At 38.4% G+C, this 16070-nt stretch overlaps 2 protein-coding genes across 2 annotated transcripts in view; both read left to right on the top strand.

The window, feature by feature from the left end:
* The first annotated feature begins 1628 nt into the window (after positions 1-1628).
* On the top strand, positions 1629-1967 carry LOC122650524 (ethylene-responsive transcription factor RAP2-4-like). Its single transcript, XM_043843929.1, has one exon. It carries the CDS (start codon positions 1629-1631, stop codon positions 1965-1967), a length of 339 nt encoding a protein of 112 aa, XP_043699864.1.
* A 4326-nt stretch (positions 1968-6293) lies between these two features.
* The window catches only part of LOC122651824 (probable U3 small nucleolar RNA-associated protein 7), a 31157-nt gene continuing 21380 nt past the window's right edge, over positions 6294-16070 (top strand). Inside the window, exons 1-5 of the mRNA XM_043845375.1 lie at positions 6294-6442; positions 6818-6883; positions 6970-7059; positions 13481-13613; positions 15122-15240. Coding sequence (XP_043701310.1) covers positions 6305-6442; positions 6818-6883; positions 6970-7059; positions 13481-13613; positions 15122-15240 — 546 coding nt within the window. The 5' untranslated portion in view covers positions 6294-6304. The remainder of the gene's footprint in view (positions 6443-6817; positions 6884-6969; positions 7060-13480; positions 13614-15121; positions 15241-16070) is intronic.

The following is a 16070-nucleotide window of genomic DNA, read 5'->3' as shown; positions in this document are numbered from 1 at the left end:
AGTACTTGGGACGGTGTGCTTGGCATCGATTGCTGATTTGAATAACTCGGTATTGACAACTGACCGAGAATCAAGGTGAGTGAGTTAAGCAAACGTCTTAACTTATGGAATGTTTGTGTGTCGTGTCGTGTGAATGTCATTTATGCATGTGTGCTATATTATATAATTATTGTTAAGATGTAGGATGATATACATGTTTAGATGTTATAGGACTTTACATTCTTATCTTGCGATATTATTTATTCTATTGCACTATAGTGTGAATAGTATTAGATTTAGTTATGGGACTTAGGTGCCGGTTGGTGTTGGACCTGGGGTTTCCATAATGTGGATTCACTCATGGCATGTAGATCTAGGGCTTTAGAAACGGGATCCAAGTGCCGGTGGGTGATGGGCTTGGGATTGCTGTACTTGTAGTTGCATTAGGAGGAAACGGGATGGTGACCGGCCGACCGCCTTTGATATTCACATCCCGTACTTGTATGTGTACGTATAGGCTAGAGGGGCGAGAGGATAGCCGGCCGACTGTATTTCGGTATCTATGGATTCGGCCTCTGGCCTATGCACATGCGTACCTCACTAATACAATAGATGAATGCTGGCTAGGGTAATTGTTTACCCAGCACTATGACCCTTACCGACAGGGGGTTAGGTGTCGGTCAAATCCGTGGGTTCCGACCGTTATTTGGGTATACCCACCCGGGAAGTTCGGGCACCGACCGTATTTTGGGCCAAACGCCAAGACAGGGTTTGACCTTAGTTAGTAAGTTCGCTTATTATACACGTATCCGAACTTTTGCTTCAAAAAAACGTATTATGCCATATATATATCCGTATATTTGCTAAAAAACGCATTTTTTGAGTGTTGCCGTTTTATACCCGTATAAATACATATTAATCGCATATAATATGTTAAAAAAAAGGGTTATTTCCAAATGCCCCCCTAAAATGGTTAAACTTATAGTTGGCCCCCTAAACTTTCACTAATTCCATGTGCACCCTTGCTTTCCAAACTAAGTACCACTATAGTCCCTGCCGTTAGACAGAGACGTTATAACATAATGGATCCCAGTTTTTAAACTTCGATGGACCATTCTGCCCCTGGATAGGGTAAAATGACCAAAATGACCCCAAAAAAAAAAAAAAAAACCCCTGCAACTCATCTTCCCCAAATCATTTAGGGTTTGGGGAAGATGAGTTTTTGAATCAAACCCTAAATGATTATTATTATGAAGAAGCAGAATCCACAAAAACCATTTATAAAAGATTAAGAAGTTTCTTACCTTAGAACTCTGGTTCTACAATGTTCCATCTTCTTTGAAACTTCTTCGAGCTTTGATTCAATATGACTTCAAAAAAGCTGATAGAAGAATAGAAAAACTATTCCTTTTCTCCAAGGTTCTCGATCCAAGGCCAATTTGGTCTCGAGCAATCAGGTTCATCAATAGGGCTAAATCAACTCAGCCCTTCTCAGGTTCAGCAGATTCAAGTCCAGATCCAGCTCCAACATCAACAAAGAACACATGGCGCCATGGTCAGCCTTCCATCCAAAACCGCAGGCTCAGCAGCCTCAGTTGTAGCAACAACAACCACATTTCCTGAATTTCCTCGGTCCGAAAGCAACCCCGATGAAGCAAGTGGGTTCATTAGCAAAACCCACGAAGCTCTACAGAGGGGTGAGACAGTGGCATTGGGGGAAATGGGTTGCAGAGATCCGTTTACCAAAGAACCGTACTCGGCTATGGCTCGGCACTTTCGACACCGCTGAGGAGGCTGCTTTGGCCTACGATAGGGCTGCTTACAAGCTCAGAGTAGAATTCACGAGGCTTAACTTTCCTGATCTCAGACACCAAATTAATGGAGGAGAGTTCGGCGATTACAAGCCCTTGCAGTCCTCTGTGGATGTAAAGCTTCAGGCGATTTGTCAAAGCTTGGCTAATTCGCAGAAACAAGGGAATGGGGGTTGAAGGATACCTGCAACTCATCTTCCCCAATCGATTTGGGGAAGATGGGTTGCAGTTTTTTTTATTATTATTTTTTTATTCTTTAATTTTTTAAAGTAAGGGCATTTTTGTCATTCCACTCTATCAAGGGTAGAATGGTCTAACTATGTACAAAAAATGTCAGATGTTAGAACATAACGTCTCTGTCTAACGGGAGGGACTATAGTGGTATTTAGTTTCGAAAGCAGGGGTGCACGTGAAATTAGTAAAAGTTCAGGGGGGCAACTATAAATTTGGCCATTTTCAGGGGGATATTTGGAAATAACTAAAGGTAAAGTGAGAAAACACGCAAAACCCCTTCAGTTCGCAAAAAGGGAAAAAAGCTCTGGTCTTCTCTTCACTCTTCGAACCCTAGCCCTCTGCTGCAGTGCTGCTCGATCACCGGCTTCGTCTCCGTCTCCGTTCAACGGCGGCCGGCGAGACTTCATATAAAGTTCAACACCCCCTAGCCTCTGCTCCCTTCCTATTCTCCGTCTCCGTTCAAGGTTAATTGCAGCGGTGGAGTGGCGGACAAGCTCTGTTCCTCTTCCATTCTTTGCCCCTTTCTTCTCCTCTCGCTCCTGTAAGTTATACTATCTGCTGAGAATGTAAATAACATTATTGAATGTTAAGCCCTTTGTGATTTTTTTTTTTGGTCTCATGTAACCATGTCTTTCTGCCGCTTCTTATTTCTTTACTCCTCAACCCCCCTCTTTTTCTCTTGGTTCCATTGTTGTGTTAGTCAATATAACATCTTTTGTATTTTTCAATTCGAAACCCAGATGTGAATTAATGAAAGAACCCAAGTTCTGATCATCATTTCAAACCCAATAAGTTCTTCAATCTTAAAACAGCTTTCCGTTTTGGAAGTATTTGAAGCTTAAGTAATGGGAATAGGTGGTGGTGGCCTGAGTGTTTTGACTAATTTTTAATCAATTATACTCAAATCAAGCACCATTGCTTTAGAGATTTGGAAATGGCAATTGCAGATTTGAAGATTTATATAGAACAAATAACCCTGCTAAGCTATGCTACAGGACAAAGATTCTAAAAGAACCACCCACTTTAACCCAGAATAAAGGTGTACTTGCATTGGTTCGATTTGCTTTTTTTTTTTTTCAAGTACGTTGAATGTTAATCTGAAGATTTAAGCTTAGCTCTCTGATTAAGGCTGTAATTAGTGAAAGTAACACAAGTTGAGAACAGAGAATGATAGAAAATTCTGGTTCCCCAATGCTTCAATTATCTTGGAGATACGACGATCGTTTCTGATTTTGGTTAAAGATTCTAAAGGAACCACACACTAAAATCATTGTGTATATGCTATTATTTTGTTTATTAGGTGGTGAATGTCTGTTACATAGTGAATATATGCCCGTATTTTTACTTATAGAGTGGTCGTATTAAACACGTATTAAACGTGTATCGTATTATTGCCGTATGCGTTTTATTACGTCAGATTTTTTAAAAGTATTATTGCCGTCTAGTCCATTTAATTGTCATATGTATCCGTTCCCGTTCAATTGCCGTTCCCGAACTTACTAACTAAGGTTCCACCACGGACAGTGCTGCTATATCCCTATTTTACCCTCTATGCTGATTCTCAATCGGATTCTCTAAGAAGTGAATTTACAAATTGTGCCCTTTAGAAAAATGTTAAACAAACAAACAAAGAAAACCTACTTCAGTAGGCGGTCGAAGTTTGAACCGGAGGCGTCTCCTTCCCGAAGAAGAACAAGGAAGAGTTGTGCTGGAATTGGCTGGAGCTTCGCAGAACCCTGACGCCTTCACGGCGAAAGCAAAATCCCAATTCTTGCAGTCTTCTCTACTGGTCCTACTGAAGCTGCTGAACCTGTAAACCTCGACATCACTCTCCAACTAGTTCCTGATGATTAATAAATTGTTCTGTTATGGTATTTTAGAGGAAGAAGGCGCATAGGTTTAGGGCTGCTTTTGCATCCAATGTTTTGTTTATCTTTTTCGTGTGTGCCAATTCCTTTATAACCTTGGTTGTTATTTTCGTGTACCAGTGGTTGAACACGCCATAGCCAACTTCATACAGGGCTAATCACTATTGTTCTTATTTTTTTTTCAGAGTATGTAACGTAATTTATATTAGCATTTTACATATAGTGGCTAATTTAAGCGCCATATCCCGTTTGTGTGTGTTTGTTCTCTTCTTCTTCTTCTTCTCTGGTTCCGCCCCTATGTTTTTTCTTCTTCCTCCTCTCCCCCCCTGCAATAAAGCATTACTTGCAGGCACAAAACCGTTTACTCATTCTGGTATGCTTATTTTCATGCCCCTTTTAAGTGTTGGGCTCTGAACATTTCATCTTTGATTTTTATGTTTTCCATTAAGAGTTTAAAATGAATCTCCCCAGGTGGGATTCAAACCTACGACCGCTCTACCACTGAGTTACTGAGGAACAACGGATTAATAAAGAGTTACTCATTCCTTAATATTTGCATATTTATTTAGTTATTAATTTAAAATGCTTGTCTTTGACTTTAAAAAGTAAGAAGTACTTACACTATGTATTGACTGACAGGGGGTTGAAAATTTAGTATTGTGGAGGGCTTGGAGGAACTTGTTTTGGGATCAAAGATGTAAGAATAATATACTACACACTTACATATTTGCATGCATTATTATTCTGCTTCTTAATTATATGTTATTGTGCTCTTTTGTTTATTGTTTGATTTTTTGATGAGTATGTTTCTTTATATCCTATACTTTGTTCTTTATTCTTTGATTTTCTCGTTTTAAGTTATTATTAGCAATTTAGCTTAATTATATCATTTTGCATTGATATGGCTTTTATGTTGATTCTTGTTTATTTATTTATTTATTTTTGGGTGAATAAAAGAATTCATTACCAAGGAAAAGAGAAACAAGGGCCCCCTTAGGGGGAAAACAACAGCCAACGGCTAAAGAAAATCAGCTAGGGCCAGCTGAAGAAGAGAAAGAAACATTTGGGACACCCCAGGAGACAACAATTAGCTTGTTCCTTGGGGTGTCAGAACAAAAGGAGGGAGGAGCTGACAATAGTTTGGAGGAGATTTCAAAGGAAATGGAGTCCCAAATCTGTTGATAAGAACGAGAATTGGAGGTTCATTTCCTAATATTTCGCTCCATCCAAATGTGATTTAGCGCAGTACAGAAAGCCATCTTCCCCACAGTGTTACAAATAGAAGCCCCTCCGAAAGTCATATCTATCCAAATCCATTCTCTAGAGAAAGGGAGAATTCTTCTCTGGGTGGGCCAGCACTTAGCTAGAATACCTTTCCAAATGGCTTTGGAGGTTGGGCATTCAAAGAAAAGATGATCCGAGTCTTCCAAGTTGTTCCAACAAAGGTAGCAAGCATTGGGAACTTGTATGTGACGCCTGCGGAGGAAAGCAAGGGTAGGAAGACAGTTGTTGAAGACTCTCCAAGCAGTGAAGGAATGGCGCGGAATATGATGCTTGAACCAGAGGAGCGTCCTCCAACCAACCAAAGGGCCTTTGGATCGGATCAGATTCCAAGCTGCCTTGGAGGAGAAATTCAGCGAACCATCAGCTGTCCAGGAGACACAGTCACCTCTAGAAGGCAGTCTTCTTTGGATTGACAGAAGGTCATTCCAAAGAGGAGAGAGAGACTGGGAGGAGGAAGGGGGAGGAGCCCACTCATTGAGATGAAGGATGTCCGCAACAAGAGCCATTCTGTGAAGGCCTGAAGCATAGATCGTCCTTGGTGTGACAAGGTGCAAAAGGATCCCTTTAGGGTGCCAGTGATCCAGCCAAAGGGAGGTAGAGAGGCCATCTCCAATGCGGGAGTGGATATAGGGGAGAGCAAGGTGGCGGGACTCCAGGATCTTACGCCAAACCCAAGAAGCATCAGTAGAGACGGAAGCAGTCCAGATGGAGTCTTGCCGAAGAATCCTCGAATAAATCCAATCAACCCAAATGATTCTTGTCTATTGATGTGGCTTAAAGTGTTGATTCTTGATGTAGCATATAGGCATAATTTATCATTGTTCTACAAGATTAAAAAAAAAAAAGGATGCCTAAGCGCTTAGGTGGCCCTCCAACGCCTTTGGTCGCCTAGGTGCTGTGACAACTATTCTGGCATCTATTCATCTGAATGGCAGAACTTTAATAAAAATGATTAAATGTTCTTAACTGTTAATTCCATTATTTTTTGTCGTCCAACAGATGGGCACCTAAACGTGGGTGAAGACGAACTTGGAAAAAATCATATAATTGGCATTAGTCATTCATCTTTTGCATTATTCATAGCCTTTTAGTTCTTAAGAGATGATTTTTTTTTGGGCTGTCCTAGAGATGAGATGCTATTTTCTTAGATTAACGTTGTACTATCTTTATATGCTGCAGTATCTGTATTTTGAATCATCAACCGGCCAGATGGGGGTGGAACAAGGGCACGGCACTTCTGACGAACTAATGCCTCCAGTTGAGAAGGTGATTATCAAGTTCGTGTCCTATGCTGAAAATGGGTTGTAGCGTACCATAATCGTGTCCATATTTTCATTTCTTATGCATTAGAATGCATGAATAAATCTAACAAGTTTATTCCCTTAATCCCACCTTCTTTCATGATGGCTTACTTCCTTTTTCCTTTTGTTTTATTAGACCTGTTGGTGAAAAAAAAATGGCAGAAGAATTCTTTGAACTTTTACTGATATTGTTTGATGATTAAAGTAAGGGTTGTATGCAGATATGTTGGATCGAGAATATCAAAATACTTAGTTTACACTTGTATAGGACTCAGTGTTTTCCTTTTAATTTTTATTACATCTGCATACCAAAACTTTGATATTAATTCTTTGTTTGCAGGATATTTCTGCCGACTTGGATTTGAAAGTAAAGAAGTATCTTCGTGGCGAGGGTGCTAATTTGGAGGTATTTGGCAGGATATGGAGGGATTTCATCCTTATACGGTACCATATATATCTTGCTAATTTGTAGAATCTCTAAATACTTTTCAGGTTTTGCAAGATAAAAAACTGAAAGGACAACTTGCACTTAGAGAAGAACTGTATGGAAAATCTGCGAAAGCTGCTGCCAATGCTGAAAAGGTGTAGTTCTATATGCTCATCTAACCTCTCATTGACATTTAAGATGCAAATGGTGTCTATTTTTTTCCCAATATGTTTGCAATCCTCAAATATTTTCCCAGACAGTTGTCAGTGAGATTTGTAACTGTTTAAATAGAAGCAAATTGGGACTGTTTCTACATCCTTTTTCGGGTGTATCATCTCCTTCCTGAATTAAATTTCTTATTTATCAAGAGAGAAATTTTTCATGTTGCTAAATCTCAAATCCCTAGAATTATGTATGGCTACGTAATGTTGTTATCATCATTGTTATGTCAATATAATAACCCCACTGAATCTTTTTCTTTTCTTCTTTCATGTATTGGTTTTTACATTGTTGGGCAAGCTGGAATAAAACTAACTTCCTCAGAACTCTAGCCCTATGCACTGACCACTTGGATGAATTCCTTGATATGTTCCTGATTGGTGGCTGGCATTCAGCGTAATGGATCAACTCTCCCATACTACGTTTTGACTACTAGGATTACTTCATGGGTGGCAGTTTGATAAAGAGGGGGGGGGGTAATGTAGTCCTAGGTTGTCAAACTAGGAGCCATACAACCAGGATCTATTATGAACACCAATCGGGTAGGCCAAAAATAGGGTTTTTGGTGAAATTAGGGTTAGGGTTTGATGTGTGGGTTATGTCAAGTTGAGGTAGGGGAGTCTATCAGTGAAGGTCCTGTTTAGTTCTAATGGGTTTAGGTTAGCTAACCAGAATCGGCAGCAGGTTTAAGGGTTAGGTTTTTTGGGTTTTTGAAAATGGAATATTGGTGGAATCTAGGGTTTAAGAGGGGAATCTTGGACAGAGGTTTGGACTGAGTGTTCCTTGTTAGGAATGGACAACTCGAGCTGGTTATGGTGTGGTTCTAATGGCTGGTTAGGTCCGTGGAGGTTTTAGGTCTTGGAAAACTCAAAACAAAAAGGGAAAAAGTTAGGGTTGGGGCTGTAGAAGGGTAGGAGAAGAGTGGTGGGGATGGGTAATTCTTCTAACTCACTGTTGTTGCAGAGAAACCTTGGCAGCAGCTTGTTTGAAGTTGAAACTTTAATAAAAATTGAGTCCTGAAGCAGAATTTGAAGGAGATCTTCAAAGAACCACCGGGGCTTCACACCGCAAGGTATCGATTGGAGCAAACACCAATCTCACCAGTCTTGATCAGACACAAAGCAATTCTTCAATGGAAAGTTGCAGAGCAGCTTGAACTTAAAATTATCAAAGTGTGAGGTAAATAGCCTCTGACGAATTTTATTGTATATATAGTGGCCTAAGGCCTTTTTCCTATGCAGCCTAGGAGTTGGAATCCTAGGCTGATCTAAAAAAAAACATAGCACACCCTCTCTAAAAATCGTGGAGAGGGGTGAAGTCTTAAATACAACTTAAAGCAAAAGATACTTATTCTAAAATTACTTAGGAGTTGGAATCCTAGCTGATTTTATTGTATATATAGTCGCCTAAGGCCTTTTTCCTATGCAGCCTAGGAGTTGGAATCCTAGGCTGACTCTGAAAAAAATATAGCACACCCTCTCTAAAATCTTGGAGAGGGGTGAAGTCCTAAATACAACTTAAAACAAAATATACTTATTCTAAAAGCACTTAAATTTACCCACTGGTTCAACCAGCTTTGGACTGGTTCAATTTAAGTCATAAAATAAAAACTAAGCATGAAAAAAGCATGAAAAAAACTAAGTATGAGAGTCTACCATACATAGGCATCTCTACTAAACTATACTCTTAACACTTGGACTACTTTTTGTTCTTCTTCTTCTTGCGGATGTAGGACTTCAGTTCTGCATCTGCGGAGGGGGTGGGGTATATAAGATAAACCCTAGGTTCAGACTAAACACCTCCCGGACAAGATCCAAAGCAAACCCAAATCAGGAAGTAAACAGAAAAGTCTACCTTCTCAGAAGAAAGTCAAAATTAGGATTCAATCACAAGCAAGTAGTAGGGATGTCCTTCACAAGATCAGAGTGATCCAGCAGTCAGATTTTAAAGTAATTTAAGAGTTATGAAATCTGGGAAGAAATTCCAGCAGGTAGAGATTCTTAAATTAAATCAAATCAGGGTAAAACTCCAACCGAGTCTTAGTCTTAGTATGGTTAAACTATGCCCAAAATATAAATCAGATCCAATGGTTGGATAGAAAGTAATTTTGGAATCTTCGAACCTGAAATAGAATAGTTACAGAAATGGATTTTTCATAACTTCAAAGCAAGTGCTCAGATCAGGATGGAACTCTGGTTGAAGTTCAATGATAGGATTGCCTCCAAATTTCAACTTAATCTGATCACTAAATCCAACTCAGGTGAGAAAATAAAACTGACAGAGAATGGGGTTAAAACAGGGGTGCCGCAAGTAATAAAACAAGTAGTGAATGAGGTTAGTAATATCTGGGATTGATCACCAGTATTAATAATCAGATCTGAGGATGAAAACTAAAGCAATTCAAAGTATGAATCTCAGAACAGAAATAGTAATTGATAGAAGATAAAACAGTACCTGTTTGGAGTAAAACAGAGTAAGAAGGAAAATAAAGAGATAACACGGGTTTCCCACCCACAGGATCAGATTCCCTCTGTCCTAGCTTCCCACCATGACTGACTGATTCTCACAGCAGTATTGCAAAACTTCAAACTTCAATTCAATAAATTGTGAAGAGCCCTTGGCTCTACAAAATTTAAATGGAAAAGAAATAAGTCTATTCCTAATCTGACTAGGAAAGTCTAACTATGAAATATTCCTATTGCTAATTACAATCATAACTTAAAAAGAAAACATAGTTTAACTAGGAAAATTAACAACTTACATTAAAACTTAAGTAACTAACTAATGAGCCCACTTATGGGCTGGAACACCTAGCCGAGAGCTAGGCCTTCAGCTGGCCCTGCTGGCCTCTTTTTTTCTTGGGGGATTTTGTAAGATACTCCTTCTTCCCTGCATCACAGTTGTAATAATTTGCATGTATAAACTTGGTCACTGCAATGGCATCAGTTAGAATTGTTAATATGTAATTGATCATTTTTTTGTGGCTACCCAGTCTACCCTTAACTTCTCTCTGAGTATCTCAAATGGAGCATTAGAAGAGTTGATTGTATTCTGAAATCTATATAACATATTCTTTTATTAATTAATTTATTAAATATGGTTTATCTATAAAAGGCGGCGAACTTTATGTGTTTGACCACAGTCCATCATCAATTCTATTTAGCTCAATTTCTGCCAAAGCATTAGTTTCAAGAACCGTCCCTCACTACCTCAATTCTCAATTGTGTTGGTAAAAGTGAGGATACGTGGCATACATTGTGTGCACAACAGTTTTTTGTGTCTTGGATTAATAATCAATTTATTGGAAAGAAGAAAGAAGTACAATAAATAGGCACAGTTTTCGTGTCTTGGATTAATAATCAGTTTATTGGAAAGAAGAAAGAAGTACAATAAATAGGCACATGACTCTTACAAGAAGCAACTCAGTGCTACTTAATAGCACAGCTAATACCAAAACAGCCGAATTGAAAAACATCCGGGCATGATATCTAGGCCAATGAACAATAACTTTCTCTTCTCCTAGTTTAAGTATGCTATGATAGATTAAATGAAGCTTCCAGCCCACTATTTCTTGTATTTGATCCTCAAATTTTTTAACTTAGGAATGCAAGCCTGATGCCTCATAGCTGCAATACTGTTAAGCATTTTTTTAAAAAGGGGGAATCGGTGGGGGTGGGGAGAAAAAATTGAGCTGTCTCACCTTAGGTATCTGTTATGCTACTCACTAATTACTCTTGTAACTTGCACTATTCTTTGTTTTCCAGGTTAATGTCTCCTTCAGCTCCTACATTTTGCACTTTCTTAAAAAAGAAATGTGTATAACAAAATTAGTCAATTACTGGAGTGCTGAACTACATGCATAGCTTAGGCCAAGTATCAAGTATGACCTCGAATAGAGCTGATTGGAGTGCAAGGATCCATGTGCCGACCCCATTTAGTTGGGATAAGGCTGAGTTGTTGTACTGAATTACTGAACTGCATAATGGTTTTGGGTTTTCATTTTGCTTTGGTTCTTGCGAATGTGGGAGCAGCATTTGAATGTGCACAAGTGGATGATTCACAGATTCATCATTCATATTGAAATATACTATGTGCAAATATCAATTGAACCTGTGCTAACCCACTCCTCATGGATGTCATCTATGGCCTCGATTGCACGTAATTTCTTTTTTCAATATATAATTGCACGTAATATATTTCAATGCATGTCTTGATTGCAAATAGGGATAAAAATTCCTTAAAAAGAGGCCATGAGATAGAGTTGAATACCATGTGGTGCATTGCAATGGGGGGGGGGGGGGAGGTTGGCTAGATAGGTTACCCGTGGTCCTTGTATCTTGCTCAACTAAATTTTACTTCAGTTTTCAACTTAATTCCTTGAACTTGAATAGGAAAATAAAGAATCCACATGAAAAGTTTAATTACCATATTTTGTGAGATTTTAAGTTAATTATGCAATCATGATTACCAAAGTTTCCATTCTCTTTTTCAATCTAATCCCGCTTCCCCTTCCCTTCATTTTCCTTTACTTGCAAAGGATAGAGTCAAGATGCTATACATTACTAAAAATAGTTTGGAGGTTACATAATAGCAGCAAATTGGACCTGGATCAAGTGGTGTTGTAGAAAGGATTAATATGACTGACACAAATAGAATCATTGGAGTTTGCTGATCATGTCAACATTGCTGAATTGAGACATGGTATGGATTGTTAGGTACATTACAAGAATATAGTGGATTCCACATATTCAGAATCTCTACTTGAATAAAAGTAATCAGAATGTCATTCTGGAGTGCATTAACTAAATTATTTGCATGTGTATAATGTCAAACAACTTGTAGGTTATTGTTCACTCAGGAACTGGATGTTGCATGCCAATCTAAGCCTACATTTGTTACTACTGTATTAATCTTAATGTACTTAATTTTGATCCTTATTCTGGATTTAGTACCTGATTTAAGCTTCTAGTAAGCTTGATCCATTTATGAGAAAAGAGACCACTATTTTGGAGAACCATTTTGGTTTTACGCTAGGAAGATCCATAACAAAAACTATCCACCTACTTAGGTGACTCATGGAAAGATTTAGAGAGAGCAAGAAGGATCTCCATATGGTCTTTATTGACTTAGAAAAAGCTTGTGACAGAGTCCCTAAAGATTTAATCAGGCATGTACTAGGGAAGAGAATTGTTTCCAGTAAATATATGGACATAATTAAAAATATGTAAAATGATATGGTGACTAGTGTAAGAACCGTGGGAAGTCAAGGTAGTGAATTCTCAATTACAATAGGGTTGCAACAAAAGGATCAACTTTAAGCTCTTTGTTTGCTCTCATCATGGATGAGTTAACCAAAAGACGAGGTTCCTTGGTGCGTGCTTTTTGCTGATGACATTTGGTGTATTAGACAAAAGCAGGAATTAACTCCAAGCTGGAGTTATGGGGATCAACCTTGGAATCAAAAGGTTTGAAGATAATAGAACAATGATGGAGTATATGGTGTTTAACTTTAGTAACTCCAGGACAGATAATTAGGGGTGAAAGTTGATGAGAGGGAGATTCCGCAAAATGATTATTTTAGGTATCTGGGATCAATCATCTGTAAGAAAGGTGATATAGAAGATGATGTTTCACAGAGAATTAAAGTAAGATGAATGAAGTGGAGAGGTGCATCTGGAGTGTTGTCTGATCGACGGATTTCTTTAAAGCTTAAAGGAAAATTTTATAGGACAATCATACGACCAGCTATGATGTATGGCATAGAATGTTGAGTAGTTAAGAAGCGTCATATAGATAAGCTAAGTGTAGCGGAGATGAGGATGTTGAGATGGATGCATGGCAAAACTAGGAAGGATAAAATAAGGAATGATCATATTAGAACTGATTTATGAGTTGCCCCATTTCAAGATAAGCTACGAGAAAGTCGTTTGAGGTGGCATGGCCTTGTTCAACGGAGGCCTTCGCATGCTATAGTTTGGAGGAGTGACTTGATTCAGATTGAATGTACTAAAAGAGCTAGGGGCAGCTGTAAAATGACCCTCGGAGAAGTGGTGAGGAAAGACTTGCATAGCTTAGGTCTTATTTCAAGTATGACCTCGAATAGAGCTGATTGGAGGGAAAAGATCCATGTAGTCGACCCTATTTAGTTGGAATAATGCTGAGTTGTTGTTGTTGTTGTTATGTTTTTTTTTCTTTCTTTCTACTATTTTTATTAATCTTTTGTCTTTGCAAGGATCCATGTAGCCGACCTCATTTAGTTGGCATAAGGTTGAGTTGTTGTTGTTGTTGTAAGCTTGATCCATTTCTCCAACTTGAGTTTTTTCCTTTTGATTTAATAAGTTGTGAACATGCTTGTAGTGGCTTATGCCAAGTGAGGAAGGCTACTTGGAGGCTGAAGGTCTAGAGAAGACATGGAGGATCAAACAAGAATCAATTGTTCGTGAAGTAGATCTATTGAGCTCAAGGAAGCCATTTGATATGGTTTTACCAGGTTGATTTGGATTTTTATTTTCTCTATTATGCCTACCAATTTGTAACTTTTTTCACAAATTTATTCATCAGATAACAATTCTCAATTGAATGGTTTTACATTATTTGAAAGCCTGAATTATGAATTATAGAGCGAAGATCTTACTGAAGCTCCCCACTCAACTAAGTCTTTTCCCAACTAAATAGGGTCCAGCTACATGATTCTGTTCTGCTGTTTAACTCTATTTAAGGCTATGTTGTCAAGCCTAGGCTATTCAAAAGAATTTCGGATAGTTTCTTATCAAAATTAGTTAAAAAAAGAGAGAACAGTGTACAGTTTCTTTGCTAGTGGGATTCCATGCTTGAATGTCCGTCAAGAATTCAGGCAGAATTTGGTCCAAGGTCTGTTCAAGCTCCCATTTTATCCCCTTTAGCAGCTGGTCTACCTGTATACCCAAACTTTATTTTTGATCCATTTTCCTTTCTGTTCGGGCCCATATTTATCTTTATATACATCTTTGGATATGTCTAGTTTGGGCTACATCAATTATGTGATTCAGGTCCTTGTTGTCTGCCCATACTTAAGCAGCCAACCGTAGTTTCCGCTACTTTTCGTGGGTAAGAAATCAGTGTAGTATCCTCTATTTGGTGCTGCATCATCCTTCATGGCAGTGGGGAGTTTTTCACATTTGCATTTTCTTTTCCTTGCACAATCTATTCTGTGGGCATGTGGAAAAATTCATGGTGGCTAATTAACTTTAAGGAAACAGTTTTCTGTACGGGAGTGTGGCCTACGCCAGCACTCCCATGTGTATCTCTCTCCTCCTTAAAACAAGGGGGCAGAGGTGTCTTTTCACATGGGAGAGAGATAGACTCATGGGAGTGCTGGCGTAGGCCACACTCCCGGACAGAGATCTTTTTCCCTTAACTTTATTACTTTTATTATTGTGTACTTTGAGGAAAAGAAAAATAGAAGAAAAATCCTTAATTAGTTGCTGTTTTCCATCCTCATGGTTTCCAGCGTGTTTTGCCAGACTTTTTAGAACATGTTGAGGATCCTTACCCAAGATGACTTGGAACCAAGTGGTTGATTTGAGACTTAAACCCACGTTCTCTTGGATCTGAAGTGAGAAACACATCTCCAGGTTGTTTACCTTGTTGTTTTAGGTTCTGCTTATTACATATGCAATACTTTTTTGTTTATTGAATCATGGTTCAAATGAAACAATTAGAATGCTGCAGAGCCACCAGGGTCAAGCCTCTAGTCCATTTTTATGATGAGTTGGTTTTGTCTCATTTAAGATTTTTGTCTAAGAATTGTTTTAGTATCACATTCTCACTCAGATAATGAAAACCACTCGTCCATGCTGGTGGTGGGGTGGAGAAGGGTTTAATCTAGTACCAAGACACTGTGGTAGTATAGTAATTAGTATTTTCTGCTACCTTAAAAATATCATGTATCATTTTGAATTATAATTGGGTTCAAGAATTTGCAAGTATCCAACATCTATTCTTTTGTTATGTGTGCAGAGCTAGGCCCATACACACTGGACTATACCTCAAGTGGTCGTTACATGGCAGTTGCTGGACGCAAGGGCCACCTGGCAATCATAGATATGAAAAACATGGGCCTAATTAAAGAGTTTCAGGTTTGATTTTGTCCTAGAGATATGAGCAGAGCTCCTTCATGATATTTTTTTTTCAAAAATTAATACCAGTTATGGTTGGAAAAGATGTACTATACTAAATCAATAGTCTGTTAAATTTTTAATGGGTCATTCATATAAGTAATTCAGTTATTGCAAAACACGCATGAAATATGCTTTCTGAAACTTAAATAAAATATTGATGGTCCATGGATTGTCCCCATCCTTTTCAAATGCTCCTGATAATCTAACCTTCCGTAAGTTGCATTCTGTTGTCTGTTAAATAGTTCTTGGGCTTGGTCTTCACCTGAGTCCAAATTGTTTGACATCAGAGTCTGATACCTGATTGATGATCATTGGAAGCAGTGGACTGGGTCATTGACTCATTATTACTCAATAGTGTGCTGTTGCATGGCCCTTACCACTGTCATAATGCTGCGTCCAATCACTATTCTTTGAAGTTTGACCTTTGAAGACACTGAAAAGGTTCTGTGTTCCTTATGAACAACGGAGCAGACTGCCAACTGAGCTTGTTCTCTACAGGAATCTCTGTTCTACCAAAAATTCTTATATGCTCATGGGTTTTAAATTTCCCCATGCATTTCTTGTTTGTGAAAGCTAGAATTCCTCAATAATTACAATTGCTATGTTGAAAAACCATGAATTGAATCTTGAGTTTAATGTTGAAGTTGGTTACTGCAACAAGCATGTTAGACTTAAATTACTTCTTTCTGGGTATCTATGTAGAAATATGGCGTTTTATACCTGAACTTTGTTTAATTCATTCTATATATTGTTGGATATTCATTATTGTTACACCTATCATCATGATT

This window comes from Telopea speciosissima, chromosome 2, assembly GCF_018873765.1.
Source record: "Telopea speciosissima isolate NSW1024214 ecotype Mountain lineage chromosome 2, Tspe_v1, whole genome shotgun sequence".
NCBI lineage: Eukaryota > Viridiplantae > Streptophyta > Magnoliopsida > Proteales > Proteaceae > Telopea > Telopea speciosissima.
This window is presented reverse-complemented; position numbering and strand designations above follow the sequence as displayed.

Bases quoted from the DNA above. Each gene is read 5' to 3' on its own strand.
- LOC122650524 (XM_043843929.1), top strand. From the start codon at position 1,629: ATGAAGCAAGTGGGTTCATTAGCAAAACCCACGAAGCTCTACAGAGGG.